The sequence below is a fragment of the Dasypus novemcinctus genome, chromosome 8 (assembly GCF_030445035.2).
Source record: "Dasypus novemcinctus isolate mDasNov1 chromosome 8, mDasNov1.1.hap2, whole genome shotgun sequence".
Classification (NCBI taxonomy): Eukaryota; Metazoa; Chordata; class Mammalia; order Cingulata; family Dasypodidae; genus Dasypus; species Dasypus novemcinctus.
In genome coordinates, this window is record NC_080680.1 from 85630680 (window position 1) to 85658269 (window position 27590).

General features: G+C 48.9%; 2 protein-coding genes across 12 annotated transcripts; one reads left to right on the forward strand and one right to left on the reverse strand.

Annotated features, from left to right (window-relative positions):
* Positions 1 to 200: 200 nt before the first annotated feature.
* UCK1 (uridine-cytidine kinase 1) lies at positions 201 to 6705 on the forward strand. Of its 3 annotated transcripts, none has more exons than XR_011649440.1 (7): positions 201 to 462; positions 941 to 1100; positions 2054 to 2150; positions 2342 to 2484; positions 2573 to 3975; positions 4722 to 4770; positions 5278 to 6705. XR_011649440.1 is itself a non-coding variant. In XM_004468035.3 (7 exons), the coding sequence occupies exons 1-7, from the start codon at positions 355 to 357 to the stop codon at positions 5457 to 5459; spliced, it is 834 nt and encodes a 277-aa protein (XP_004468092.1). In that variant the 5' UTR covers positions 201 to 354; the 3' UTR covers positions 5460 to 6705. The 3 variants fall into 3 exon arrangements, 2 of the variants coding, with proteins under 2 accessions (XP_004468092.1, XP_004468093.1); XM_004468035.3 differs by having other exon boundaries at positions 2573 to 2667; XM_004468036.4 differs by having other exon boundaries at positions 217 to 435; positions 2573 to 2667.
* On the reverse strand, positions 6702 to 26670 carry POMT1 (protein O-mannosyltransferase 1). Of its 9 annotated transcripts, none has more exons than XM_071216885.1 (21): positions 26548 to 26670; positions 26015 to 26234; positions 24369 to 24519; positions 23087 to 23193; positions 22841 to 22891; positions 21570 to 21716; positions 19973 to 20084; positions 19538 to 19603; positions 19352 to 19445; positions 18928 to 19083; positions 18214 to 18344; positions 17715 to 17810; positions 16238 to 16330; positions 14041 to 14137; positions 12134 to 12226; positions 11701 to 11821; positions 11200 to 11297; positions 10381 to 10494; positions 9447 to 9573; positions 8284 to 8461; positions 6702 to 7562 (listed from the first exon to the last, which is right to left on the reverse strand). In XM_071216885.1, the coding sequence occupies exons 3-21, from the start codon at positions 24488 to 24490 to the stop codon at positions 7388 to 7390; spliced, it is 2178 nt and encodes a 725-aa protein (XP_071072986.1). In that variant the 5' UTR covers positions 24491 to 24519; positions 26015 to 26234; positions 26548 to 26670; the 3' UTR covers positions 6702 to 7387. The 9 variants fall into 9 exon arrangements, with proteins under 9 accessions (XP_071072986.1, XP_058158148.1, XP_071072985.1 ...); XM_058302161.2 differs by lacking the exons at positions 26015 to 26234; positions 26548 to 26670 and adding an exon at positions 25399 to 25913 and having other exon boundaries at positions 7015 to 7181; positions 7341 to 7562; XM_058302165.2 differs by having other exon boundaries at positions 26015 to 26653.
* Between the last annotated feature and the right edge of the window lie 920 nt (positions 26671 to 27590).

Genomic DNA, 27590 nt, shown 5'->3' on the forward strand with positions numbered 1-27590 from the left:
TGCTGCAACCTTCCGCGGCGGGTTGTGAGACCGGTTAGTCTGGGGGTAGCAGCCTTTCGGCATTAGGGGCCGCGGGCGCCCCTAGCGGGGCCAAGCAGGCAGCACTTCCTCCACCTTCTGCCTCCAGGAAGGGCCCACAGGCCCGGCCCGGCTTCCACGCAGGCGCGCCGCGCCTTCGGTCGCCTTGGACTACAATTCCCGCCGTGCCCCGCGCGCGTCCCGGCGCGCCCGAACTTCCGGAAGTGGTAGTTGCGGGGGGTCGTCTCCGGCCTTTGCGCAGAGGTGGGGGTCGGGCCTGCTGGTTTCGGGAAGGGGCGGGCGCGAGTAACTCGATGCGGGGAAGCAGAGCCGGAGATGGCTTCAGCTGGAGGCGGCGACTGCGGGGGCGCCGTGGCGGAGGCGGACCGCCCTCACCAGCGGCCCTTCCTGATCGGGGTGAGCGGCGGCACCGCGAGTGGGAAGGTAAGGGGCTGAGGCGGCCGGCGGGGCTTCGCCATGTCATCCCCGGCCCCCGGCCCCGAGTCACTCCGGTTGCCCGACCCGGCCTCGGTCCAGAGAGGAGAGCTGGCCCTCTGAGGAGACCCTGGCCGCCGAACTGCAGTCTCCCAGGCATGGGCAGAGCGGGGGAGCGAAGGGTCTCGAGCCCGGAGGCCGGAGGGCGAGGGGGTTGCGGGCCGGCCCTTGGCGCACTTAGGGAGTGGGGCGCCTCGAAGCCTTCTCGCCGTCCGGGCTCCCCGGGGCCTCGAGGACTCTGCTGCCCGTCACAAGTGTACCCCCACCTGTGGCTGGCCGCCCGGCAGCTCCCCAAGAGGGCTGCTGGGTCAGTGTCTCTAGAAGTCAGCCCAGTGCAGAAGCGTCCAGTAAAAAGGCCCAAGGCCCATTGCAGGCTGAGACGGTCAAAAGGGGAATCCTCTGTTTGTTGTTTGTTTTTTAATCTCAGTCAACTGTGTGTGAGAAGATCATGGAGCTGCTGGGGCAGAATGAAGTTGACCACCGGCAGCGGAAGTTGGTCATCCTAAGCCAAGACAGGTTCTATAAGGTCCTGACGGCAGAGCAGAAGGCCAAGGCCTTGAAGGGACAGTACAATTTCGACCACCCAGGTAGATCTAGAGACCCTAACAGTGGGGAGAAATGGGAGACTGAGGGCAGACTGCCCTAATTGGAACCCCAGGTAGCTGGTTGCTTTGACCCAAGGTTGAAAGAGGATGCAGAGAAATGAGTGGTTCCATGAAGTTACCAGAGAGCCAGCAGTGGAGCAGGCTGCACAGTTAAGTCAGGAGAACTCTGGGCACTCTGGGCCCCGCATGGCCCCTGGCAGGTGCTGTTGGCTTCTTTGGTTGAAGCTAGTCAGGAAGCCTGCACTGCACTGACAATGGTCTTGTTACCCATGCATCTTACCTCTCCCTCCCTTGCTCCTTTTAAAAGGTTACACCACTGTCCACTGTGGCCTTTCATTTCCCCACCTGCTTGGGGGCAAAGTCCTCAGGCCAATGTGGGAAGCAGTGTGTAAACTAGGTGTCCTGAAGCCCTTTTTCCTGATCTAGCCAAGGGCCAGATGAACAGGGGGAGATGTAGCTGAGGGGAAGAGCCAGACTGCCCCTGTGACAGAAGATTCCATTCTGTGGCTGGCTCCCATCTCCTGCAGCCTCTTTCCAGGGGGTTACGTGGTAAGAAGGCCCGAGAAGCATCCATCTGACTGTGGTTATTTCCCAGGAAAAGAAAGAAGCTGAGGCCTAACCTACCCTACCTACCTCCCAGTGCAGGCTAAGTAGGAAAAAAACACCTGTGTACAAACTTCCAGGTGGAATAGCAACTTCGGTTGTGGGCACTGCCTGAAGCAGCAAAAACAGGTTCATTCTGCTATTCTCAGGAGTATTGAGGCCCCTGAGACTACCAGACATAAACTGTAGGGGTAGCTCCTAGTCTAAATGTTCCTTAGGGTACTTACTCTGTATTTACTACTCTGTGGCTGACCCCAGTGCAAAAGGAAGTACGTTCTTATCTCCTGCACAAGGGCAGCTGGGTCATCTTGCCTTTTGTCCCATCTTTGTAGATGCTTTTGATAATGATTTGATGCACAGGACCCTGAAAAACATTGTGGAGGGCAAAACCGTTGAGGTTCCAACCTATGATTTTGTGACCCATTCAAGGTAAGCAGGTGACTCCTGGGAAGGCACTGGGATCCAGTTCGGGTATCATTTCTGGTGATTATAGAAGACTGCGTTGCAGTAGACCCTGCCTCTCGGTGGTTCCTGTGCCCCAGGACTGATAGCCAGTGGTGCAGACTGCCCATAGACCCTGTGTCTCCAACAGGACCTGTTTCCTTGCCTCTGTTTCACAGGTTACTGGAGACCACGGTGGTCTACCCTGCAGACGTGGTTCTGTTTGAGGGAATTTTGGTGTTCTACAGCCAGGAGATCCGGGATATGTTTCACCTGCGCCTCTTTGTGGACACTGACTCTGATGTTAGGCTGTCACGAAGAGGTGAGCTGGATGTGGGCCTTTCTGACCCTTGGCCAGGGCTGCCCGTGAGGCCTGAGGTCTGACTGTTGCCTTGTTCCTTTCACCTCAGTTCTCCGGGACGTCCATCGGGGGAGGGACCTGGAGCAGATTCTCACACAGTACACCACCTTTGTCAAGCCGGCCTTTGAGGAGTTCTGCCTGCCGGTACCAGCTTTTCACTTACTTGTGAACTCATTTTTCTACTTTCCAAAAGGTCACATGTTACCAAGTACTGTTGAGAGATCTAAATCTTAGGTGAAAGATATTTGATATATAAATGAGGAATAAATGATTTTATTTAAGTACCCAGGGCCTAGTTCTTAGCTCTGAAAACTTGCCCTTCCCTCTGCCTAAAAAGTAACCCCCCCCCCATTCCCTATACCACCATATCCACACTGGCTCACTTCCTCACCTGCCTCAGGCCTTTTCCAGATGTCACCTTTGACTGCCCAGTTCAATGCTAAAAACCCTCCTCTTCCCTTCTTATCAGTCCTGGCCTCTCCAACTGCTTCTTCTTTTTCCGGCACTTCTCATCATCCAACATGTACTATGTATTTTGCTTTTCCCCCTTAAGAGGGTAAACGCCATGAAAGCAATGATTTTTGTCTGTTCACTCAAAAATGATAACTATTCACCCAGGGCACATGATTCTCCAGGCTGCTTTTGGCTGGCACTCTAAGGTCCCAATGGCTTGTAGATAGAAGGAATTAGCTTTTGTGTAACCGTTATTTTATTTCTCCACCTTAAATTTCTGGCTTGCTTGAACTTGTGGTACAAACTCAAATGTTTTAAGAAAAAGTTAACAATATTTTGCTTCTAAAAGATAAAAACACAGCACAAAGGAACTGGAATTAGGATTCCTATTTTTAGATAAGCAGGAAAAATGAGTTCTGATGTTATTTAAAGAACTGGTTTTACTCAAGGATCCTTGTGACTTCACATTTATATTCTCTTAAGTTTCTGGAAAATAATTTCACACAAGTAAATTGACTGCTGCAGTCTTATTCCCACAGACATTTGGCAAAGTAGGTGGTTTATAGTAAAACTTTGGACACTAAATCTGACCAGGTGACCCTGAGTGGCAGGAAGTATCACTCTCTGCCCAGACCTCATGCCAGAGCCCCAAGAATCACTCGTGAGCCTCCATTTCCCCCACCTTTCATATTTAGTAATTCCCTTATTCCATCCCTGCTAGCAAGTAAGACCCTTTTCAACTCTTTCCTGGACTTCTGCAACTGGGGTCCTGCCTGTGTCCTCTCCCCTTCACACCCGTCTTCTGCACTCCACCAGAGCATCCAAACCAAAATGGAAAGCTGAACCTGGCCCTCTCGTGCTCTTGTCTTTCATGAGTCTCCACTGCTTCCAGACACAACTGTCCCCCAGGACTTGGTCCCTGCCTGCCTCTGCAGCTCATCTCTGTGACCTGCTTCCTTCACCTAAATTCATACGTCAGCAACACTGAACGAGTCTCAGGTCTGTCCCTTGGCCCAGACTGTGCCCCCAGATATAGAAGCCCCCTGCTTTCCCACCTCACTCTGCTTGGCCTGATTCAGGTTGTGTTCCCCTCAGCATCCTCTTCTTCCTTGGGGTCCTCCCACCATCTGGTTGGGTCCCTTCTCTGTGGTCCTGCATTTCCTGGTATATTTCTATCCCTGCCCTTCCGCAGCAGAGTATCTGACAGGGAGTAGGTATTAGTGTTAGAATGAATGAATGGATGAGTGAATGAGTAAGAGTAGGTAGAACAGGATGGCTTTACATGCAGAGTAACTGTTAACAAAGGATCAAGCATGGCTGTGCCCTGTCCTGCTCTCTCCTCACTCCTCCAGGGATTTTGCAGAAAGGTTTGTACTTCCAGAGGAAGAAAGTCATATGTTGTGGAAAGGGACCACACTTAACCTGGCCGAACAAATTCAGCTGTTGGCCCAGAGAACTGTCCCCTATTATGGTGTTCATGGAAAAGAACCAGAGCAATGTGCTTTTCAAAGACACCAGGATGGAAATGCAGAGTTTCTTCTGGCTGCCTGTACTTCACCATTTGCCTCTCACTTCCTTGATACCTGGTTGATGACTACCTTGAATCCCCACTCCCCATATGCCAGTGACACAGGCATCTCTGAACAGCTCAGGGTTTACTTTCCTGCTATTGCATCTAGCCAAGAGCAACTAAAATTACCTTGGGGGGTAGGGGGGATACTTATGAGAACCTCTTTGCCTTGCAGACAAAGAAGTATGCCGATGTGATAATCCCTCGAGGGGTTGACAATATGGGTAAGAAACAGGCCTGATGGCTTGTATCTAGTCCTCTGTCCCCTGGCTGTCTCCCTCCAAGAGCCAACTTATCAGGGACTGTTACATAACCATCATGGTTCCTGAGAACTCCCAAATGCATGAGGCTTACCAATGTATTACCTGTGGCACAAGTTTAACGGCAAGTAGATTTTAAACTGTTGGGCAGCAATCGTATTTTAACCAGTACGCTAAAGTATTTTAATTAGGCTCTTGTTATTTAACATAAACCCTTGGCAGAAGGCCAAGCCTGTAAGTTTTATTATGTTCATGTCCTGGTGTACATTTTTATGTCTGATGAGATTTGACACCGAATGCTCCAGTATAAGAACTGCTCCATGAGTAATGATCCGATTTTATTTTAAAAAGCAGTGGCTAGCACTCTGTGCTGCTGGGGAGGGGGAACGCAGTGAGCAGTCCTTCGTAGGCCTCATGTTTGAAACAGAGAAGGGACAAAGCTAAACCTGCTCTGCTTGTCTTCTGCTGCAGTTGCGATCAACCTGATCGTGCAGCATATCCAGGACATTCTGAATGGTGACATCTGCAAGTGGCACCGAGGAGGGTCCAATGGGCGGAGCTACAAGAGGACATTTTCTGAGCCAGGAGACCATCCCGGAGTGCTGACCTCTGGCAAACGATCCCACTTAGAGTCCAGCAGCAGACCCCACTGAGGAGCTTGTTTGTTGCTCCCTCAGGCTCCAGGGCAGCCCCTGATGGACATGTGTACAGGACTGGGCCCAGAGATCCCCACTCTGCCTCCAAAAACACAACCACCACTTCCTTTCAGCATCTTTCAGGGTGGCGTTCCTCATTTGTGAATGGGAACCTGTACATATTTTCAAACTCAATTTGATAAGTATTGACAGCACAGTCCTGACCTTTTCACCTGCTTCTTTAAGAAGTTTACAGAAGCTCTTTAGGTCACTGAGAAAATGCCACAGAACGCTCGGTACACTTATTTTGCTAACTTCCAGAAGGAATGCATGTCACATATCTTTGGAAAAATTGAGGGAACAGCCTGGACACTGTGGTAGGTCCAGTGTTTCTAAGACTGGACGGTAAGAAATACATTTTACAGCATGATCTGGTTTACACACAAACACATGTAGAACTGAAAAACGTCAAGAGCTAATACTTTCTCTTTCTACATGTTCTGCATCCTAATGTTTTCTATACTTTGTAACGCAATGCTGGTTGTGGCCCGTAAACTTAATTTCATGACCCACTGATGGATGGTGATCAAGTAAACACAGATTTAGGAGCCATAGGAATGTTACCTTCCGCCTAGGACCCTGAGGAACAACAAGCATCTTTCTAACCAGCATCACACACAATATGGCAGGGTCTTCTGTTAGTCCATGGCCCCCCACGGGTGTTCCTGGGCCCTGTGTGGTGTGGCAGGAGGCAGCCTGGCAATCTCAGTTCATTCTGGCTGGAACATACAGTGTCCATTGCACAGTCCTGCACTAAGTCCCCCCAGCAGACTTCAAGCCACCCAAGCCCAAGGTACTGCCTGAGGAGCTCATGGCCATGCCATAGCCTGCCCTCCAGCCAAGGTGCATGCTGGGTTGTAGAGGTTCCAGTGAATATCTGCACTAAGCCAGCCAGTCTCCCCATGCTCATCTAGAGGACTCGCGCTGTCACAGATGATGGCCTTTGTCCTGTTCTTTGTTCCCCCCTCCTAGCCTAATAGGTGTTTCTGATCTGTAAAAGCAGTCCTCTTCCACTGCGACAAGCTGAGCTGCATGGGTACTTTTGTTTTCTTTCTGTTGAGCATTAACTCATTATAGTTACTCAAGACATTTGTTGAGCTCCATGACTGGTTTCTGATAAATAACTTTGTAACAGTTTTGTCAAACTTATTGTGTACCCTTTTGGAGGTAGACTCCATAAATAAACACCAAACACTGATGTCAATTTGTCCCTTTTTTAATTACATAAAAGAGGCAAATTCAGGATAAAGAAATGTATGGATGATCCTACTCACGCACATCCGATCTCAGCAAAATCTCAGTGGATTTCAAAAAATGCAGCAATATTAGGAGTTACTTTATTGATCAGAGAATTCATTTAAGCCTCATAAAAGGCTTATTCAAATAGCTTATCTGGCACTGAATTGTTCCAAGAGTAATTCTTTTAAGGTCTCACTGAGGCAGGTGCTAAAAGACTGCTCTGTTTCCATGGGTTCAACACAGGTTCATCAAAGGAAAATCCCAAAACAGCAACTGTCGGGAGAGTCTAGGACTTTATCTGGTTAGTGTGTAACTAGCTTCATCACTGGCCTATTGTGTTCTCGCCTTCTTCAGTGATCTCTGCGCCAGCCAGGGCTCTAGCATCTTATGTAAGTGGGTGTCTTGGAAGTTGGTGGGTATATAGAGTGTGTCCTTTATTGTCTGTAAAAAAAACAACTGCTCAAAGTGAGGTGCTCACCAGAGGATTCTGAACCATGATAAAATCCAGGGAAATCCTTCCCAAGCCCTGGCCAGACCCCTCCAGGCTTGGAGCCGCTCTGCTGGTTACAAGTAAATATGTTTGTAAAAGGCCAGTTCTACCTTGTCCGGTCCACGGCACAGGTATTCTTCACCGTGTTCTTGTTCTGCTAGTGTTTTCGAATCAAGATGTCCCAACTATCTTTCCAGCGAAGGGCCTTGAGTTCACTTGCAGAGAGAGACTTGTCCCCATAGGTTAGTGGGCGTAGGGTGTTAAATACGTGACACGCGGTAGAATACCAGGCTACAATCAAGGCGCTGAAGACATTTCTCTGGAGCTGGGACCTGTGGGGCACCGGTGCAGAGCACATCGTGTCAGGAAAGATGTGACTTCTACCTGGACATCCCCTCTGTATCTTTATTGTCCACATGGTCATCTACCAAGTCTTATGGATTTTACCTTGTTTCTCAAACCTGCCCCATCCTTTCTATTCCACCTGTACCTCTTAACTTTTTAGCCCTTCTCCTATCTTGCCTCCTTGCTTGTCTACTTCTAGAAACTCAGTTTGTGGTCCATCTTAAACACATCTGCCAAAACTCAGCATAATCACATCATAGCCCTGAAATGAGGCTCCAGACTATCAAAATAAAGTCCACGTCCTTTTCTCTGACTCTCCAGGATTCCCTTCAGTTTACAAAGCTTTCTAGGTTTACGGCTACCACTTCCCACACAATCGGCCAATAACCGCCTGCTGTTCTGGAACGCAGCCTGCGTTTCCTGGTTTCCTTGCCTTTGCCCCCCTTTTCCTCTGGTCATAAATGTCCTTCCCACATTTCCCATCTACGGGAATTGCTTTCTCTCAGTCAGCCATGACTTCCTCCTCTGCATCCCTACAGTGCCTTGTCTGTGCCTTACAGGAACTCAGCCTGTTCCACATTACACTGAAATCACTACTGATGACAGATGAGGGTCCCACAGGGTACCTGTGCAAAGGGTTTCAGTAAAGGGTTACTATGGACTGAGCAGACACATGACACAGGGAGGGACACATGCCAAGGCCTATACCTGCACAGGTGGTCCCTCACGTGCTGCATAACCACGGGGAGCAGGATGATTTGAAAAGTGAGCGCCGGCAGGTAGTGGTAAAGGAAGAGTGTCTTCTCCATCAGGAAGAAAGGCAGGTAATTCACCGCCCAGCCCCCACCACACAGGGACCCAGCCAGCACCCAGCGCAGCCAGCAATCTGGAAGGAGAAGCAATAGTCAAACCAGTGCTGCTGAGGGTTAGAGCCGTAGCAGCTCTGCGCTAGATGAGCAAACTGACCGACTCATCTCCCGGGTTACCTCCATAAGTTCTCAGTTCTTGCCCTGTCTGACTTTCCTTACTTGGAGGTGAAGAATGGACTGTGTCACAGAGACCTGTGGTTTCCTCTCACTTTCCTCAGAAAAATCAACTTCCTGGGAGAGCAGGGCCCCAGTCTCTGCGTGCTGGTCGTAGGATTCCCTGCCAGCCTCAGCTCCCTGCACCGTGGTGGACCCCATCAACCCAGGCCAGCCTAGCCTCACTGGGGAAAACTGAAGTGGGGTCCGGGACGACTCAGGAAGCTGGGGAGGGGTCAGATTAGACCCCGGGCCCAGTGTAGCAGGGAAAGCCAGCTGAGAGAATGGACTGGCCTCCCAGAGGTCAGCAGCAAGCAGGTGCAGGCTGTAGTGCTCCGGGCAGACTTCCATGTCCGCAGTCCAGATCCCAGGCCCTTGTGAAACCTGCCCTCCACTGGGGTTTCTTTGCTTTCCTGTTCTAGGGTGGTTTGAAGTGGAATTTCTGTTACTGGCAAATAATACAACCTTGACTGAGGGCAGCTCTTAGTCAGCTCTGCTTTACCCAGCGCCATGTGAAGGGCACACAGGTGACGCCATCCCCTCAGGCAAGGGTTCCCACACTTAGAGTGAAGGAGCTCCTCCTGCCTATTTCCCACACTTTGTCAGAGATGCCTCTAATGCAGTGTGGGAACTTTGGGAACTTAAGTCCAACGCGGCACTCTGGGAAATAATTTAGGTTCCCTCATTACAAAACAAAAGGTTGCCTTAAGGATTACGTCCCTAAGTAAGGTGGCAGTGGGCTTATCTGTGAAGATGGGCAGTGCCCAGTTGTCACCCGGAGCATGACAAACTCTCATCAGAACGAGGAGGAAGACGCCCCCAAACAAGCCGAGTGCGAGCCGTGCTAACCCTCAGGGAGGTCACAGACGTTCCTCCGGCGTCTGAGCAGGTACCAGCAGAAGAGCAGCACGTACACTAGCGTGGCGAGGCTGGCCGAGGCCCAGATGACGAGGTTCCCGAGCAGGTGGATCTGAGCCTGCAAGCACACAGGGAGCTACGCGGCCGCCCAGCCCTGGCTCGGGAAGGGAGAAGAACTAGGTGAAAACAGTTCATGGGGAAGCTGTACTTCGGCAAAAAGTTTAAAGACACACAGGCGTGCTCGGGCATTCACATTAGCCCTCACTACTGACACAGATCTACCCGGAAAAACCCTTTTCAGAAAAGTGCGGACAGTCTTAATTTTGTAAACTTAAAACCAAGAGTAGACGAGATTCACTTTTTAATGAGGCAGCCAATCACAGAATGACTTAACCACAACTCCAAGTTCACGTGCAGCAAGCACTAAGTTCAAACTACGCCTGAAGTCCTGTCCTGGTACCTGCTCTACGTGCTCTCTCTTCAGAGCCTGCCTCACAATGATAAATCTCTCTTCAGCCTCTGAGAAAGGAGAAAGGTGAGCACTGTTGGTATCCGTGTGCACAGTCAGTCAGTAGATCTGTACTGAGCCCCTGATCCGTGCCTTCATTCTCCCGGGCGAAGAGAGACAAGAAACAGACGTGAAGCACTGAGACGCTCAGATGCCAGGGGCACTGCAGAATACTTCACAACAGGAATGTCTTAAAAGCCACTCTGCCAGTCAGAGGGGACCACGGCACCCCCACAAAAGTGGTGCAGCCTGGGTTTCTGAGCTGCTCAAAGAGTTCAGAGAACAGCAAGCCAGGAGCTTTTGTTAGGAGAGGACTGGAACACTTAGGACTTTACAGGACACAGCGGCTGCTCTTAACGCTAGAAGGAACCGTCCCAGGTAAATCTAACCACTGGCTGTGAGAAATGCTCTGCTTACACTGGTCCTGGGGTGCAGCCAGTAGATGATGTTGGTATCCAGGGTGACCCACTCCAGGGGAGTGGAGCTGTACTTGTGTTCGGAATCATCACTTTTCAACGTCAGCATCCTCCACTGGAATAAAACCAGACTCTTAGATTCAAAACAGTCAAATGCCTTCAGTTGTACAGATTCTATCAAAGGGGTTGGAGCAAACTGTGACCATTTCACGTGAAATGTCCCACCTCGAGATTATATGGATCAGGCAACAGGGCAATGTGGTGGGCAGAACCAGAACGAGTTCTGTGCCTCGGGGGACCTGGCTTCTGACCTTGGCTGTGGCCTTAGGAGAGTCACCCACCCCATGGGCTCCAGGCACCTCCTTTGCAGAATAACTGATTGGATTCAATGCTCTCAGGTCACTTTCAGATTCAGGTTCTATGATTTTATGACTCTCACTTCCTCTGGGCTTCTAGTATGTTGAACAAGGCCCATTTCACTATGACCTGGGGGCCTTAAAACAGACTCGTGCAAAACAAAGTAAAACAGCCCAAAAAAACATTCCCTTCCCTTGCAATGTTCTACCTATGAATTCTCTTCCCTGATGCAGAATCTCCTCAGTTCCTATATCTGACAGCAAAGTCACAAAGGATTGGACTGACTGTGAAACAATGTCACTTATAATTAAGAGAGAAGAGGAAACATGCACTGAACTGTTCAGCCTGAGGTTCTAGTTTGAAAGACCAAATCTATGAAGTTAAGAATGCAGATCACAGTGCTTTGGTAAGTAGCCAGCTTCCAAAAAGCAAAGTCAAGCTTTCTTCCACTCCCGGGTGTCACCTGCAATTCCGAGAATCTGGCCATGAAGCTGAGATTTCTACTGATGTCAGCCTGCGTAGGTGAGTGCAGCTCTAGTTCCCTCTCCTTCTGTTCCTGGCCTGACAGAACATACCAGAACACAGAAGAGCAGAATAAGGTCAGGGAGCCCTCAAGATAAGATGTCAGCTTGGTAAAGAGCTGGTTTCCCCCACTTCTCTAGCAATTCACATCTACCCATAGTCCAACTCACCTTTCTGTTTAGTTGTCCCTGCCTCACACAATACTTCCCCCAACAAATTAAGATCTTTTGACCCTTAGGAAGCTCAGCTTGCACTGGGATAAATTAGCTGCCTCCCAAGGATACTTCAGAGTAACTAAGATCTATAGCTTTTATAGCTTCGGCTCAGTGCAGCAGAGACATTATCTGTAACAGAGCTCAGTTCCCACCAGAATCAAGGACACTTTTTCCAGATCAGGCTATGCTAAGCTGAGGTTCTACCTGTGAAGAGACTCAGGACTCACTTTCCCCATACCGGTGCTCCTCCACATTCCACACCATGCTCTCGTGGTAGCCCCGTGACAGTTTCTCCCCAACGACCTCCAGCTGCCGGAAGCCCCAGTCAGGTAGGTGTGCCCCACTCAACTAACAAAAATGGGGGAGATAGAAATGAGCACTTCGGGGAAAGAACCAGGCCTCCTGGCTCAGGTGCACTCTGGCTGGAAGAGCAGTGCCCCATGACACTTGTCACCTTGTCAGCAGCCAAGAAGGGCAGTAGACTTGCCCCCATAGGGCCTTTGTGTGAGGCTTCTTTTCTGAGAAATTACAGAAGTAAACTCGGCAATGACTTTAATCAAACACTCCACCTGCTCAGGCTGGTTTAGCCTGAAGAGTAGAATAAATAGACTTTGTGAGCTCACAACTTAAGGTGGACCAACCAAAAAATAGCTCTTTTACCTTCAAGATGGCAGAAGTGTTCACGTGTACAAACCGGACCTCTGACAAAATGGTCTTCCAAATATCCGTATCTGTCTCTCTATTGATGATGTCCTGCAAAAACAACATCTTGTCAATGATCTCATTCTCCTTTAGTATCTTTAAATATACAAATAAAATTAAGTCAGTTCTAATATAAAGGGCTAACCACTGGGCCAAAGTCCGTGGGACGAGAGCTCTTGAGGAGAGATGAATGGACTGATTCTGGACACCACCTCAACATCCTTCCTACCACACATGGCACAGGACGCGGTCATGGGGCGTGTGAGGAACGCTCACTGCCCCCTCCCCTAGAAGGCAGCGCAAGGGAGGCACATTTCCATGACAATGCTCTTTCTTGCCTTTCTGCAATGCCTAACTACTGGAAAGGCTCAGAGCACTGACCAAAGAGTGAACATTTCTTGGTCCTTATCCAGAAAATACAAAAATGGCTCCAATGAAGCTCAGAGACTATCCATGAAAGATGGAACTTGGAGAGTGGATTCTTTATACTGCAAGCTATAAATATAAACTAACACCTGAATATATATAAACATCTGAATAACACTTTACATGGTCATAGCTTTACATATTTGATCCTCGCAATGACCTAGTGAAGTAATGAAGCTCTTGTTTTTCCCATTTTATCAACAAGAAACCAAGAATCAGAGGGGCTTAGCAGGAGTGGCTGCTCCCGGCGTGACTCTGCACAGTCGGTCAGTCCTGGCTGGGGCACAGCTCTGCCTTCCTGTTCCATTTAACTTCAGTTACTTAAAAAGGGTTGAGAAGGAGGAGGAGGTGAAAAGGAAGAAAGGAACAGGAAAGACTTTTAAGTGAAACGTGCCTCTAGGAAGCTACCTATAAGAAAGGGGCAGGATGCAGAGGTGGGGAGCATGGAAGGGGAGAAGAGAGAAATGTAATGTACACAAATACCTGTAGTAGGGAGCAGATATAGCTTAGTGGTTGAGCACCTGCTTCCCATGTACGAGGTCCCGGGTTCAAACCCTGGTACCTCCTAAAAAACAAACAAAAACCCAACAAATATTGTAGTGTGGTAAAGGTGAAAGGGGTAGAAGTGCTTGCTCCACAAGTGAAGAGACACATGGTGTTGCCAAAAGCACCTGCCAGCTCTGCATGGAGCTGGACCTATCGTTCACACTACTGAGAGCAAAATGGGCATGGGCCAGTCCAAGTGTGGAACCGCTGCAGCCCACTGGCGTTGGAAGGAGAGTCCGCCTCTCATTATGGAAATGACCCCAGTGGAATTCCTTTAGCCATCGTTAGCATGCACCTCCTAGCACGCACAGACAGGGAAATGGCCAGTCATGGAACCCAGAACACTTTTCTCCTGCTGCCTTTCCCGGGAGACCCATGTGCAGCCCTGAAGAGCCAGCACTATTCTGTAAGGTGAGGTGACAATGGGCTCCCGCTAAATCCTGAGATAAGGGAAAACTGTCAACAATCAGGCAAGGAGTCATCTGCAGGAGCCTCCCCTGGGTCCTGGGAGTCTGGCTGGAGCTCCCGGCCTCCTCTTCAGGGATCTGGTCTTGAGGCAGAACAAGTGAAGAGGTCAGAGAGGACCTTCGCCTGGCAGAGCTGTGTTGATGGTGGACACACCGCGCTCCACAAAGAGCAAACACAAGACCATCAGTCCTCAGTCTCCCGAGAAACTCATTCCTCTGATGTACAAAACCCCTCAGATCCCCCAGTTCTGCCAAGGAGGAAGTATCTGTGCCCTGTGAAAACATCTCTGACTTACCTAACTTCACAGCTGTATCAGAACTGCTGGAAACGGCGGTTTCAAAAGGTCTGTGAGGAAGTATGCTTTACTGACTCGCAGCTGCCTCTCCCATCCTAACACCCAGTGCAGCTCTCCAGAGCTAACTCACCAGTCTCCACAGGTTCTGGACAGGCATGGAGATGTTATAGTCGATGTAGCAGGAGACCTCCTGGGAATGGGGGCTCACGGGTGCTGCCACGTCGTGCCTAGAGAGCCAAAACACAAAGCTTTGGGAAGGAATTCCTCAAACTGATTTTGTTTATTTTACAACTCCTCTGGAAAGCATTCACTATTTCTTTTTTGGGGGGGGGGGGGATTTGTTGAGGTGGGACGGCACTTTTCTGAAATAAAAGCCAGCTCAGCCTTAAAGGATAATCTGCTGCCCAGTTAGTCGCCACTACCTGAGGATGCACCTCAGGGCTTGGTGATAAATGGAACACTGCAAAGGCAAACACTCTGCAATAATCACATTTCTAGTGGGGAAAGTACACAGTGGCACTTCTCTCAGATGTTAATGTAAAGTAACTGCAGGCACTGCCATACTTTTCAGACAAGTACGCTGGGTCTCCAGATAGGCCACTGCCATCCCAGAAGCTGGGGTTAACGCACGTCTGAGATCCGACCCTAACTTCATATTGCCCCAAGCAGGCCAGGCCCCAAGTTCATCAAGTCTCGGCACAAGAGACACTATGCGGGAAGGCAAAGTTGTCTCAGACTTTCAGAAACCCCCATTTTCCTCTGAATTCACTCATTTCATAATCACTTTTTATCACACTTTGTGTCAAGCAGTGGACAAAAAACCAAGTCCTTACTGCCTATGGAAAAAGACAAAGTGCCTGTGATAATGAATAGCAGAGCTTCGGGTCGTGCTGGCGCTATGAAAAAAAGCAGAACAGGGAGAGGGGACGGAGCCTGGGAAACGCTTTTTGATGGTGACATTTCGGCTGGACCCTAAATAAACTGAGTGAGGGGCAACTGGGAGGTCTGAGTAGAACATTCTAGGCAGTTGGTAGCAGCAAGGGCAGAGGCCCTGGGGGGAGGGAACAGCAGGGAGGCCAATGTGACTGGGACAGTGTGTGCCAGGGCCTCGGGGCCAGGGCGGGGCTCGTAGCCAGGGGGAGAACTGGGATTTTGTTCTGAGAGTGATGGGAAGCCCTGGAGGGCACCAGGTGCAGAGGAGCCACGCCATCCACTTTACAGCTGGCTGCTGTGTGGAGGAGCAAAGGCCCGGGAGCAGGGGGTGCTGGAACAGCAGGACAGGCAAAGGCCAGGAGCTGACCTAGGTGTGTGGGTGAGGGGAGGCCCAGGACTGCAGATGGGGCGAGGCTCCATTCTGGAGAGGGAGACAACAGGATTCCTGATGGAACAGATGCGAATGCCAGAGTATAGGAATGGGAGAGGAAGAGTCGAGAAGGAGGACGAGGCCAGAGCTCCTCCTGAGGTGGGGGCATGGGAGAAGCAGGCCAGAGGCCAGGAAACACGAAACTGGTTCTTAACCCGTGGGGCAGGAGACGCCTGCTGCTCGCTGGGGAGCTGTGGCATCAAGTGTGGGTGCTGGGGGAGAGGAGGAAATTGAGAAGTGAATCAGGGAGCAGTAGGCCCACAAGAGATGGCTGTACACGCTGGGCAGGAATAGAAAGTGAAGGGGAAAAAAAAAGAAAAAGAGGGGGCCGAGGACCTAGCCTGGAGGCACATCAGTATCCAGAGGGTGCAAAAAGGCGAGGAGGATCCACAAAGGACAGAAAGGAGGAGGAAGAGGAGGCCTGAGAGAGCCAGCAAGCTCAGGTAGAAGACGTTTCAGAAAGGACGTGGGCAACGGTGCCCCACGCCGCAGAGACGCCAAGGGCGAGCAGGACTAAGAACCAACGTGTAGTAATCTTTCATGGCTCTATTTATCCCCGAATGTAAATCCTTCTTGAGTGCACTTACTGTTCAACTCGTACCACTTCAGAAGAAGAGCAAAATTTCACTCTTCCTAGAAAGCGCTTTGGCTTTCTCTTTGTCACTGACTGCATTGTATCTTTCAGGCTCAAGAGGCCTCTCAGATCTAGCAGCTATGCAGCTTACTAGAAGCTTGTCTTTGCTTTGCCTGAAGGCCCTATTTTCTAGTAAATTCCCGCCCCCCTGCTGCCACCACTGGAACTCCCACTCCCAACTTCCACTGCAGACTAAAGTGCAATCACCCTCTGGGGGGAGGAGGAGGCAGGGGCTGGCGCCTGCCACTATTGGTCATGTTCTGCTCTGAATGGAGAACCATGGAAGAAAAACCTAAAAGAAGAAAAGGAGGCAATGGGGGGAGTACACACGTGTTGAGGAAGCGGGTGGTCAGGCCGTGGACCAGCTGCACGATGTCTCCGTGGCGTACAGGTTTCAGGGGGTTGTTCACCACCAGCTGGTGCCTGCAAAGACAGATGGGAGGCATGGCGCTGGCCAGACCACACCGAGCTCGGTGCCCCCTTAAGGAAACAGCACTCACTGGGAGGGCCAAGAGCCACAAGTTCTTATCCAAAGACAACTTGGAATTCTGCAGCCTCCTAATCAATTTGTACCCAATCAATATTAGATGAATTCACAAAAAAACAGAACACAAGTTTTTATCTGACTCTTCTCTGAAACATAAGGTCAATCTCCAAACTGCAGGCATCTCTCCACTTGCCATTTCCACACTGAAGCTGCTCTGTACTTGTCTATCAAATGTCTATCAAATCACAGATGAAGATACCAGACTGACAAGAAAGCCTTCTTCTAACAGACACTTCTTCATTCAACATTCATTCACCAAATGTGTATTAAGTGCCTAGTATGTCCCAGGCTCTGGGCTGGGTGCTCAGTATACAGTGTGGAAAAAACAGATGTGGCCCATTGCCTTCACATTACTGCAGTGAGTGAACAAACTGATCTGCAGTGAGCCATTGTACAACAATAGACACAAGGAGGCCAACAGGGAACCGTCATTGAGCCTTGGAGGAGGTGACCTTCAAAGTTTTAAGTTGCCACCTGATGGGCACAAAGGTGCAAGCCAGGAAGAATCATTCCAGGAAGAGGGAAGGCCACGTGCAAAGCCCCGAGGCAGGAGTTTGCCTTGCTCTAGAATCATGGAGGGGGTCTGTAAAGGGAGGGCTGGGAGCATGGGGCAGGGCCAGAGCCAGGTCACAAAAGGCCCTGTAGCCCTGGAGAGGAGTCCAGATTTTATTTCAAGTGCAATGGAAGCTCGGGGAAGAGTTTTGAGCCGGAGAGTGACCTGAAGTTATTCACACTTTAAGAGCCCACCCAGGTGGCTGGTGAAGGCTGGCCTGGAGGGGGCAGGAGTTGATGCAGTTAGTGGGGAGAGTAGGGAGGCAGTGGAGAAATGGGACCTGGATGGTTCAAGAGCTCATCTGGAGGACTTACTGATGGACTGGATGTGGGGGTGAGAGGGAAGGATCTCCATTATTGAGGTCTGAGCAAGATGCTGCCACTTTCAGTGCTGGGAAAGGCAGAGAGGAAGGGGTTCCTGTTTTGGTATGGAGGGGAGTGGTGGTGGTGGCAGGAGGGAGCAGGAAGAGGGGAGTCTGGGACAGGTGCTCAACTGTTCACATGCAAGTCTGGCCCACCAAAGAATGAGGTCATCGACACTGCTCTTGGAGTGAGGAGCACAGAGCTGGCACTCACAGAGACAAGGGTGAGGGAGGTCACCTAGGGAGGGAGTGCAGACAGAGAAGAGGCCCAGGACTGAGCCCCAAGGTGGCATCTGGTCAGGCCAAAAGGTGAGCTATGCTCCGCAGTCACAGGTCCTGGACTCACCTCCCAGGGTCCTTTACAATCCACCAGTTATTGACATCTTTGAAGGGGTAACAGGTCACCTGCTGCTGATGGGAGCTGCCTCGGCCATTCTCATATCTGTGTGAAGAAATAACAGAGAAACGATCTGGAAGTGGGTCAGAGAAGGGGCCAGCAGGCCTTTCTCCCAAGGTTCCTGCAAAGTGAAGCAGATCTCAACAAATACTACTTAGTGGTGTTTCAGGGGAAATAAAGGTAAAACAAGGAGGTGAAATCTAACAGGGCGAGGCCAGCACTGTGATGAGGCCCAGCCTGGGTGCATGGTAGCGTGCTGGGGACTGTCTGCTCAGCAAATCCCTCTCGGTGTTGTACACACAGACACCACTGATAACTGGGATCTCAGAGCTCCCATTTCCTTGTGTCTAGCTAGCTCCTTCACGTAAAGTAAAAGTCGATAGTAAGCAAAATTGAGAGAAAACAAAACGTTTTATAGTCTTTGCATTAAAACGGTCACCTTCCTTACATCATGGGGTAGGTGTTCTGGTGGGAATGCAGCCAGCAGGGCATGGGTTTGCCAAAGACATTCCGCAGCGTGACCTGGGAACCGTAGGCCACCTCCAGGGGCTGGCCTTGGGTGATCCGCGCCAGTCCTCCCTAAGCAGGAGCAGAGGGGACAGCAAGTTGGGGACAGCAACAGACCTAAACCAAACCTTCGAACAGCGCGCCTCCATCAGTGGGTGCAGGTTCTCTTTTAGTTCTTAAAAACATCCTTTGAGACAGGAGCACTTATTATGTCCACTCGAGAGATGAGGAAACTGAGGCTTGGGTAAATAAAAAATTTGCCCTAGGCAGAGCCAGGATTGAAAAGCAGGTCCATCAGACTTCAGAGTCTACCCTCTTAACCACTCAACTGGTATATCTGCTCTTAATGCAAAGTTTAAAATACAAATAAATGCCAAAGTGGAGCATGTCCTATATCAGGCATTTGAAAGTGCCCAAATTTTCCAGGATATTACCTTAACATTTTCTCAGGCAGGTCACAGTGAATATCTGTGAGAGCCAACTCTTCATTCATTTCCCTACCACCAGAGTATTTGGAATTACTTTAGAAGTACTGAAGTGGGTTCCTCATTTCTTGATTTGGTTTTTCCTCTAATGCTCACTTGATGTCCGTATAAGACAAACTGAATCTCTGACCATCTTCTGCCTAAAGTGGCTGTGGTTTCCCATTTCTTACCTCCAAGCTGGCCTGGAAAGCACTAGACATGATTTGGTCATGGGGCCCAGAGCGGTAGAGTAGAATCAAGTGGACGTAGAAGAAAAGTAAGTACATGATGACCGGGATGACCAACAAAGCCACTGCTCTGGCTACCAAGTGACAGAACACACAGACCTACCAGAAGATGAAAGAAAAGAGTCACTTCTGACGACACATAAAAGCAGTGCCCCCTTCTAGACATAGCATGCTCTGGAGAAGTCAGTGCCAGAAACGCCGACTTCCCATGCAGAGCGTCCGGGGGAGGGATGGGCCAGGTTCCCTCTAGGCCTGCCTTTCCCTGACGCTTGGAGCACTTGAGTCTTTCACCAAATACCCTCGGTAGCACCTGTGTCCGCACGCCCATGCAGGTCAGCCCAAGGCAGCACCTGACAGCAGGACCTACACTGGATAAGGTCTGGTCTCCAATCACGTGCCAGGCCTGGACAGCAGCGACGCTGAGCAGGAGCAAGTATGTGAAAACACCTGTGTATTTTATGCTGAGAAGACATCATAAAAAAAATAAAACAAAAAATGAGACATAGAGGGGGGAGGACTGCAAACCCCACCTAAGACAGCAGATCAAACTCACCCAACCGCGCAGGAACAGGCAACTCCAGTCAGGATTAGCCAAAACCACCAGCTTAGAGAAAAAGGGCTGGAATAAAAACAGAAAAAACGAGGCAAGACAAAGATGGGAACAGTTCATAAACTATCTCCTACTGGGCAGAGAAGGAACACATTCTTCAGAGAAATCTTTTTTGGTCAGCTGGTTCTATTCCCCAGGTACAGCAAAAATGAACCCCCAGTCTCCTAAAGTAACAGTCCTGGCAGAATTTTTCTGTCCAGAGAATTTTCCCAATTAGTGTAAATTATAGAAAAATAAGGATGTACTTATGAAGTCATGAGCCAGCCTGGATGACTGAAAGATGTTTAGCAAGTAGTCCCACAAAATAAAAAAGGTATCATCGGCCCTTCTCAGGTTCACAAACCCACCTAGATTCAATAGGGAGGACACATCCCATACCTGTGCTTTTGGGAGTTGGAGAACTTCAGGTAGGACAATACGGCCAATAGGTTACAAAATATTAACACCGATTCCAACAGGATTAGCCTTGACTGAGTGATCAGAGCATTCTCTGTTATAAAGATGAAACATGTTCCAGTTTTAAGGTAGGAAGAACACATGTAAAGCTGAAAAGCACTGACAGAAAGGCATGTTTAACCAAGACAAACAGTAACATATCAAAATGCCACAGAAGGTGAAGGTGGGAAGTTCAGAAACACATGCTCCAGACCCCAAAGGTGAATCTGTAAGTTTGAATCAGGGATACCAAAACCTAACCGTGATGCAAAGTATAAACCATAATATAAACTATAGACCTTGGTTAGTAGTAGTGCCTAGTATTTATTCATCACTTGTAACAAATGTAGCACACTGATGTTATTAATGGGGGAAAACGTGAGGTGGGAATATGTATATGGGAATCCTCTATATTTTCGTTGTAACTTTTCTGTAATCTAAAACTCATTTAAAAATAGTTTTAAAGAATAGTTAAAACAAAAACCAAAAAAACAAACCTAACCATGTAACCCTGAGGAAATCACTTTACTTTTCTGAGTCTTATTTTTCTCATTTGCAAAAATCATACTGACTTTGTAGGGCTGTTGTGACTGTCAAAACATTATGTAGACACTCAATAAATGATCTTTTTTTTTTCCAGCCTAACTTTGCACCTGATTTCATTTTATTTGCTCATAAACCTGAACTGAAAGATCCTTTGTGAGGAGTACCCGCTCATTCACGGAGTCAGATGGGGAAGGTGACCTCAACTGGTCAGGGCCTGGAGACAGTGGGAAGAGGCGCAATGATGGCTCAGGTGGCAACCGTGGCTAAGGGTGGACATGTGTCCGTGGCCTGCTGTGGGTACTCCGGCACACTGTGTGGGCAGCACCGTGTAGGGCCGCACCTTCATGAACATTAAATGTATGACCACAGAGCACAACAATCCTGCAGCCACGGGGTTCAGCCTGGGAGCCCGTGGACTTGCAGCGCCAAACATGGATAAACTGCATGAACTTCCATTCTGTGAGGAGACGATGTCGCGGGCAGTGTGCCCACTAAATCCATGAGGGCGCCCAGACCTGACATTGAAACGTAACCAAGGGAAGCGGACTTGGCCCAATGGATAGGGTGTCCGTCTATCACATGGGAGGTCCAAGGTTCAAACCCAGGGCCTCCTGACTCATGTGATGAGCTGGCCCACTCAGTGCTGATGCGCGCAAGGAGTGCTGTGCCATGCAGGGGTGTCCCCTGCATAGGGGAGCCCCACGCACAAGGAGTGCGCCCCGTAAGGAGAGCCACCCAGCACAAAAAAAGCGCAGTCTGCCCAGGAATGTAGCCGCGTACACACACGGAGAGCTGACGCAGCAAGATGACGCAACAAAAAGAGACAGATTTCCACAGAAGAACACACAGTGAACGGACAGAGCGCAAACAACTGGGTGGGGGGGGCAGGAAAGGGGAGATAAATAAAGAAAAAAAAGAAAAAGAAAAGTAACCAAGGCCACCGCTTGGTTCTTTCCTTGGCGACCCCAGGAGGAGGCAGAGGCCTAGGTCTTACCTATAAGGATCAAGAGAGCAGCTCCCATGGCAGCACAGTGAGAGAAGCTGAGTTCTGACACTATCTGGTAGGCCATGGGGACCGAGAAGGCCCCTGAGAGAGCCGGCAGCAAGCGCAAGGACCACACAGGCACGTTGTTGCTGTATTCTGGGAAGGCAACCACAGAGAGCTGACAGCACTGTGCACATACCCTCTGCATATACTGCAGGCTTTTTTGTTTATTATCATCACCAAATATCCAGTCATATGTAAATTTCCCTGATTATCTCATAAATGGGCTTTTACAGTTGCTCTGTTCAAAATCAGACTCCAAACAAGGTCCATACATTGCATTTGACTGTTATGTCTCTGAAGTCTCTCTCTCTCTCTTTTTTATTAAATTAAGTCCCTTTTAATCTATAGGTTTCTCTTCCCTCTCTTATGTTTTCTTGCCGTTATTTGTTGAGTAAACCAGATCTTTTGTCCAATGTAGTTTCCACATTTTGGACATTGCTGACTGCATCCCCATGGTATTATTCAATATACTCTTTAGTCCTCTGTCTGTCTATAAATTGCTAATTAGATCTTAAGACCTGATTAGATTCAGATTCAAAGTTTTGGCAAGAACACCTCATAGGAGATCATGGACTCTCCTCAGGAGGCACATAATGGCTGGTTGTCCTTATTTTTGTGATTGTCTGCAGGGTGTGTTTTTACACATGATCTTAGCCAAAAGGCTGAGACGCAATGCAGGTGTGTTTTTAAACAGCGTGATGGCCATAGGCTCTACCACGCACATTTACAAAATTGGGGACAACATCAGCAAAATGTGTTTGCAAACTATGGGAAAAGGCTCAGATCAGAACTATCTTTACCTATGTTCAGAACCATCTCTCACTAAGCATAACTGATGCTAAATGATGCTAATGATGATGAAGCATTTTGAAGTTAGTTTTTCACTTATGTATAGTTTTGCCCCACTTATTTCTAAAAACATTGTGGCAGGCAACATACAAAATTTACACATACTAAAGATAAATGGGGTCACATCTCACATAAAGAAAGGGTGTGATAAGTGTACCAAAAGCTAGGGGTAAAATAATGACTGTAACTAGACCCTGAGATATTTACCATATTTTCCTAAAGTCTTTCACTTGTACCCAAATAATTTATCAGATCCTGGGCTACTCTGGACTCAGATTAATAAACCATTGTTGTTAATCCCTAAAAAAGCTATGACCTCTCCATTCTAACATGTGAAAATTAGAAAGGGAAATGAAATTAACTTTTACCTGCTCCAATTCTGTTCCACAAAAAGTTACCATCAAATCCTCCTAAATAACCTAAAACAGAAGATTAATCAGTAACCACCCTGTTCAGCATCTATTTCTGGATTATCGAACTGTGGCAGGCAATAGGGAAACAATGACAATTAAGTACCAAGACATGGTTTCTGCCCTTAAGAAATTCTTCTTGTAAGTTTTAAATGTATTTCAGGGCCCGAAAGGTGATAGCTGCTTCTCTTATTACGAACCCACCTCCCAAGGCCAGCAGCATGTGGCCCAATGGCGGTCCACTCCCATCCAAGAAGAAGATCCGTTTCATGTAAAAGGAGATGTATTGCCCATAATAGACTTCATCAAAACTGGAAAAACAAAACAAATCCACACTATATGCAACAAGAAATCTTAATTGTAAACAACAGGTATAGAGATAAATGCACACATGTGTTTCCAAACGATTTCAGTTGAGTGGCGATCAAAGGTTGGACCTTTTGTCCCAACAGCATCTTGTCTCCAGATCCTGAGACACATGCAATGCCATCCACACATAAGGGCTGGGTGGGAAGTTCAGCTACAGATGGCATTTCTCCCCCTGGTTTTTGATTTAGGTGTGTGCAATTTGCCACCTACTCAAAGGCCTCACGGGACCCAGTCTGCCCGCACATGGCAATGGTCAAGACTCAGAATTTAACCTGGTGACCCAACAAACAGTTGCAGTCATAAAGGGAAGATGGGTAGGAACCAATTGTAATAAAATGTTTTCAGACAATCAAGGAAAATGTGATGATACTGAGGAATTACCATCAATTTCTTAGGATAATGCTATTGTGGTTGTGGGATTTTTGTTTATGCTTTTAAGACTCCTTATTCTTTATAGAAATATATGGAAATATTAACGAATCAAATATAACATGTAGGATTTGTTTCAAAGGAATTCATTGCAGGGGGGTTGTCCATGAACTGATAATTGCTGAAGCTGAGTGATGAGTACATTGGTGGTAGTGGAGAGTATTTAGACTGTTCTCCCTACTTTTGTATATAAAAAGTAATATAATTATTTTTAAAACCTAAAAAAAGAATACATATATTAATCAGGTGTGTTTAATAATACAGCATAATAATTAACAACAGCCACAATCACATCCCATTATGACAAAAAATACACTCTTAGGTCAATGAAGACTCACTTCCAAATTCATCAATCTCCACTTTCCAGAGTTTAATATGGTTACCTAAGGCTAGTTACCAGATTCTCCAATGGCCATAATGTGTTTTTTTTCCCCTACTGCACTGGTTTAATGTGTCACTACCTTTCACCTGCTATGGACTTCCAGAGCAAGATCTAAAACAGGACTCTGCAGGGACTGACTCAAGGACAGACTGGTGTCTCTTCTCATTGTCAATGAAATCCATCACAAAGAAACCCAGAATTTCACCCATTTATGCTGTTTAAAAGGCACCTCCTGTCACAGAAAGTACTGAAGAATTAGTTCTTTCTGGATTCACCCCGGGAAAGGAGACGAGTCATTTGGCTTACACCACAGCCCGAGGGTAGGTGAGTCGCCACAGTCGGCTCAGCAATCCCATCCCTGCCAGGGCCACGAAATTCAAGTTGATGTCAGCAGTCACCACTATTGGGCGGTTCAAAATTCCCAGCATCTTGTAGAAGAGCAGGCTCAGAAGGATGCCTTGGAAATAAAGAGAAGAACCTTCATCAAGAAAGGGGTAGCAACCCTGAAACACAAGAGGCTACAAGGATCCCAAACCACCCTGGCTCCAGGTGCATCCAGGTAGAACCACGGCGTTCTGGAGTTGTAGGGCCAGGAGGAGCTTAGGGTGCATCACTATCAGGTGGTTACTATCAGGTCCACCACAAATGCATTTCCCAAGCAGAGAAACAAGAGAACACTAAGTTAATGTAAAGGCATTCATGTGTGCGTAGGCGGTGTTGGAGGGGAGAAGGGGTGGGGCAAGAGGACTGTACTACAGTAAGCCAAGGCTGGAATTCAGCAATCTCAGATCCAAACCTTCACTCACTGTTCTCAACTCATTTGACAAACACTGCTAAGCACTTTCTTGGAGGGAGGCGACCGTTAATGAGATGGCCTCCCCAAAGGCCAGGCAGCAGGGACACAAGAGACCCCGACTTTGGGCAGCTTGTGGGGAACCAGCGCAGCTGCTTATAGCTGGGTGACCTCAACTATCCTGGAACTCTGACCCTCCCCATTTCTCCGGGTGGATACATCTGGTCACAAGCACTTCCCTCCACAAGGCAGCACCATTCCAGGGTGCTTTCTTTCTCATTCTAGGGTGCATCTGCACCTGGGCATCCATCCCTCTTTTCTTCCTAAAAGTGTTCTTCCTTCAGCTTGGTTTCTTTTCAGGCTGCATCTGCCCTGAGCACTGCCTTTCTCTCATCAAAGCTGTACCTAGCTTTTGGAGCCCCTCTTCTTTCCCAAAGGCTACATCTACCTAGGGCACCCTGACCCTCCCCGAAGCTGCATCTGCCCTGAGGGCCCCCCTTCCTCTCCCCAAGGCTTCATCTGCCCCAGGGGTCCGCCTCTCACCCTCTTCTCTGCAAGACTGCACCTTCCTTGGCACTCTTTTCTGTCCCTGAGGCTTCACCCACCCCCCTGGCACTATTCCCAAAGGTTTCATCGGCCCCTGGGCGCCAAGTCTTTAACTGCCCCCTGAGTTCCTTTTCTTTCCTTGAGGTCGCACCTATATTGGGCACTACTTTTTCTCCCCGAGACTAAGGTCCTATCCCGAGCTCCCTTCTTCCCCAGGCGACTCCTTCCTCTCCCTTTCCTCGCCAGGCTCCATCAGTCCCTGACGCTCCCTTTCTCTCCAAGACTGCATCCGCCCCCGGCATTCCGGTTCTCTCCTGAGAGCTGCATCTAACTTCGGGCCCTTTCTCCCCCAAGGCTGCACCTGCCCCCTGTTGGGGCTGGAGACCGCCCCGACCCTGCCCTCTGCAGGCTGCGCACGCACGTCTCGCACTGAGTCTCCCTACTGCGACTACGGTTCTAGTCCCGTATCCCCAAACCTAATTGTTTCTTCGTGTCTTCTCAGAGCCACTCCCCGCGCCCGGCCAAGCCTCGGACTGGCCGCGGACGCCGACCGTTGGGGGTTGTCGCCGCCCGCGCGGACTCCGAGCCGCTCAACCCGCTGGGATCTGCTCACCACCTCGCTCGACGCTCGATTGGCCGCGTCTGCTGACTCCAAGAAGCCCGCGGAGGAACGCGAAAGGCAGGGGCGCGCGTGCGCACTGAGCGAGGCCGGCCCCTCTCTTCCGGACTGCTGAGGCCGCCTCGGCAATTCAAACAGGATTCAAGGATACAAGATGAAAAAAGTAGACCTTCGTCTCCCGTCATTGTTAACTGCTTTGGTATCCCAGACATTTCTATGTATATTAGACATATGTGTATATTTTAAATAAAATACAAATGAGATCATAAAACATTTTACTTTTTACACTCAGAATGGCATAGAGATCTTTATATGTCAGAACAAAGAGATCTCCTTAGTTTCTGCTCAACAGTCCTGTCCCTAGATGAACTAGTTTGTTTCTAAGATTTTTACTTTTTGCTAACAAACATCGCTGCAATGAACGTACTTGTACATACATCTTCCTAGCAGTGTCAAAGGGTAAGTGCATTTAAAATGGATAAACATCGTGAATCTGGGCTGCCAGACACCAGAATAGGGCCACCTGCCTCTCTTCACATCCTGAGGCGCCTCACCCAGGGTGCGGCTTCAGGACCATCCACGTCTCTACAGCTGGGTCTGTGAGTCTCTTCTGTAACCTCCCCTGAACATTTCACAGGCCTGTCACTCCCAGCAGAATCGTCACTTCCTCCATCCTTTCAGAGGGGCTCCTCCTTCCAGTAATTCATCAGACTCTAGCTCCCTCTAGTTTCTTTCTAAAAATGCCATATTAAGAGCCTATTGAACAGCCTGCATCTCAGCCAGACAAATACTATGAATACATTCCTTCCCTGCCCCCCTTCCTTTTTATTGGAATGTTTGGGACCCTGGGGGAGGATAGCTAACAGGAATATAACCCAGCTGATGGATCACTCTTCTCACCAGCCTCATCCCCTTTCTGATCCACTTGTATATTAATGAACACAGACAAAATGGATATTGCAGATTTAATACCTTGAATTAAGTTTGCTTCCAAAATGTGCATTTCACATATATGCTATATACTAGCATTAGATGCCACATATGACCAGTTAAAAATGTAGTGAAGGTTAGTTCTGATTTACCTATGAGGGATTAGTGACTGCCTAGGTCACACAGCAAGAGGAGCTGGGGTGCGCCTGGGCCTGGGGCTTAGGAATACATGCCACCAGTGGCCAGGCTCTGGCCTGCAGGGCGGGGGAGCGTTCTTGGGTCCCAGGAATGGAGCTGGGCTCTCAGCCTTTAGCTTGTGTCCTCTCAAAAAAACTGAGTGCTTAGGGAGTCATAGCCCTCATCCAGTGGGACACTCAACCTCAGACCCAGCTTCTTTCACAACCATGCATGCTCCCTAGAGACATTGTGAACCACCTGTGCCTAGGAGGAATGAATCTGAGAAATGTGTATGGCTTTCAGAGCTGAGATGGTGATGCCAAGGTCCCCAACTCTTTCTCATAGCTAAATGGCTCAGAAGGAATCCAAGGAAGCACGGTACCTTATGGAAACAGGCTGTATTTACTTGGGAGCAATTTCTAAGTTTCCTGCATGCCTGCCTGGTGATGCGCATGACCTCTTT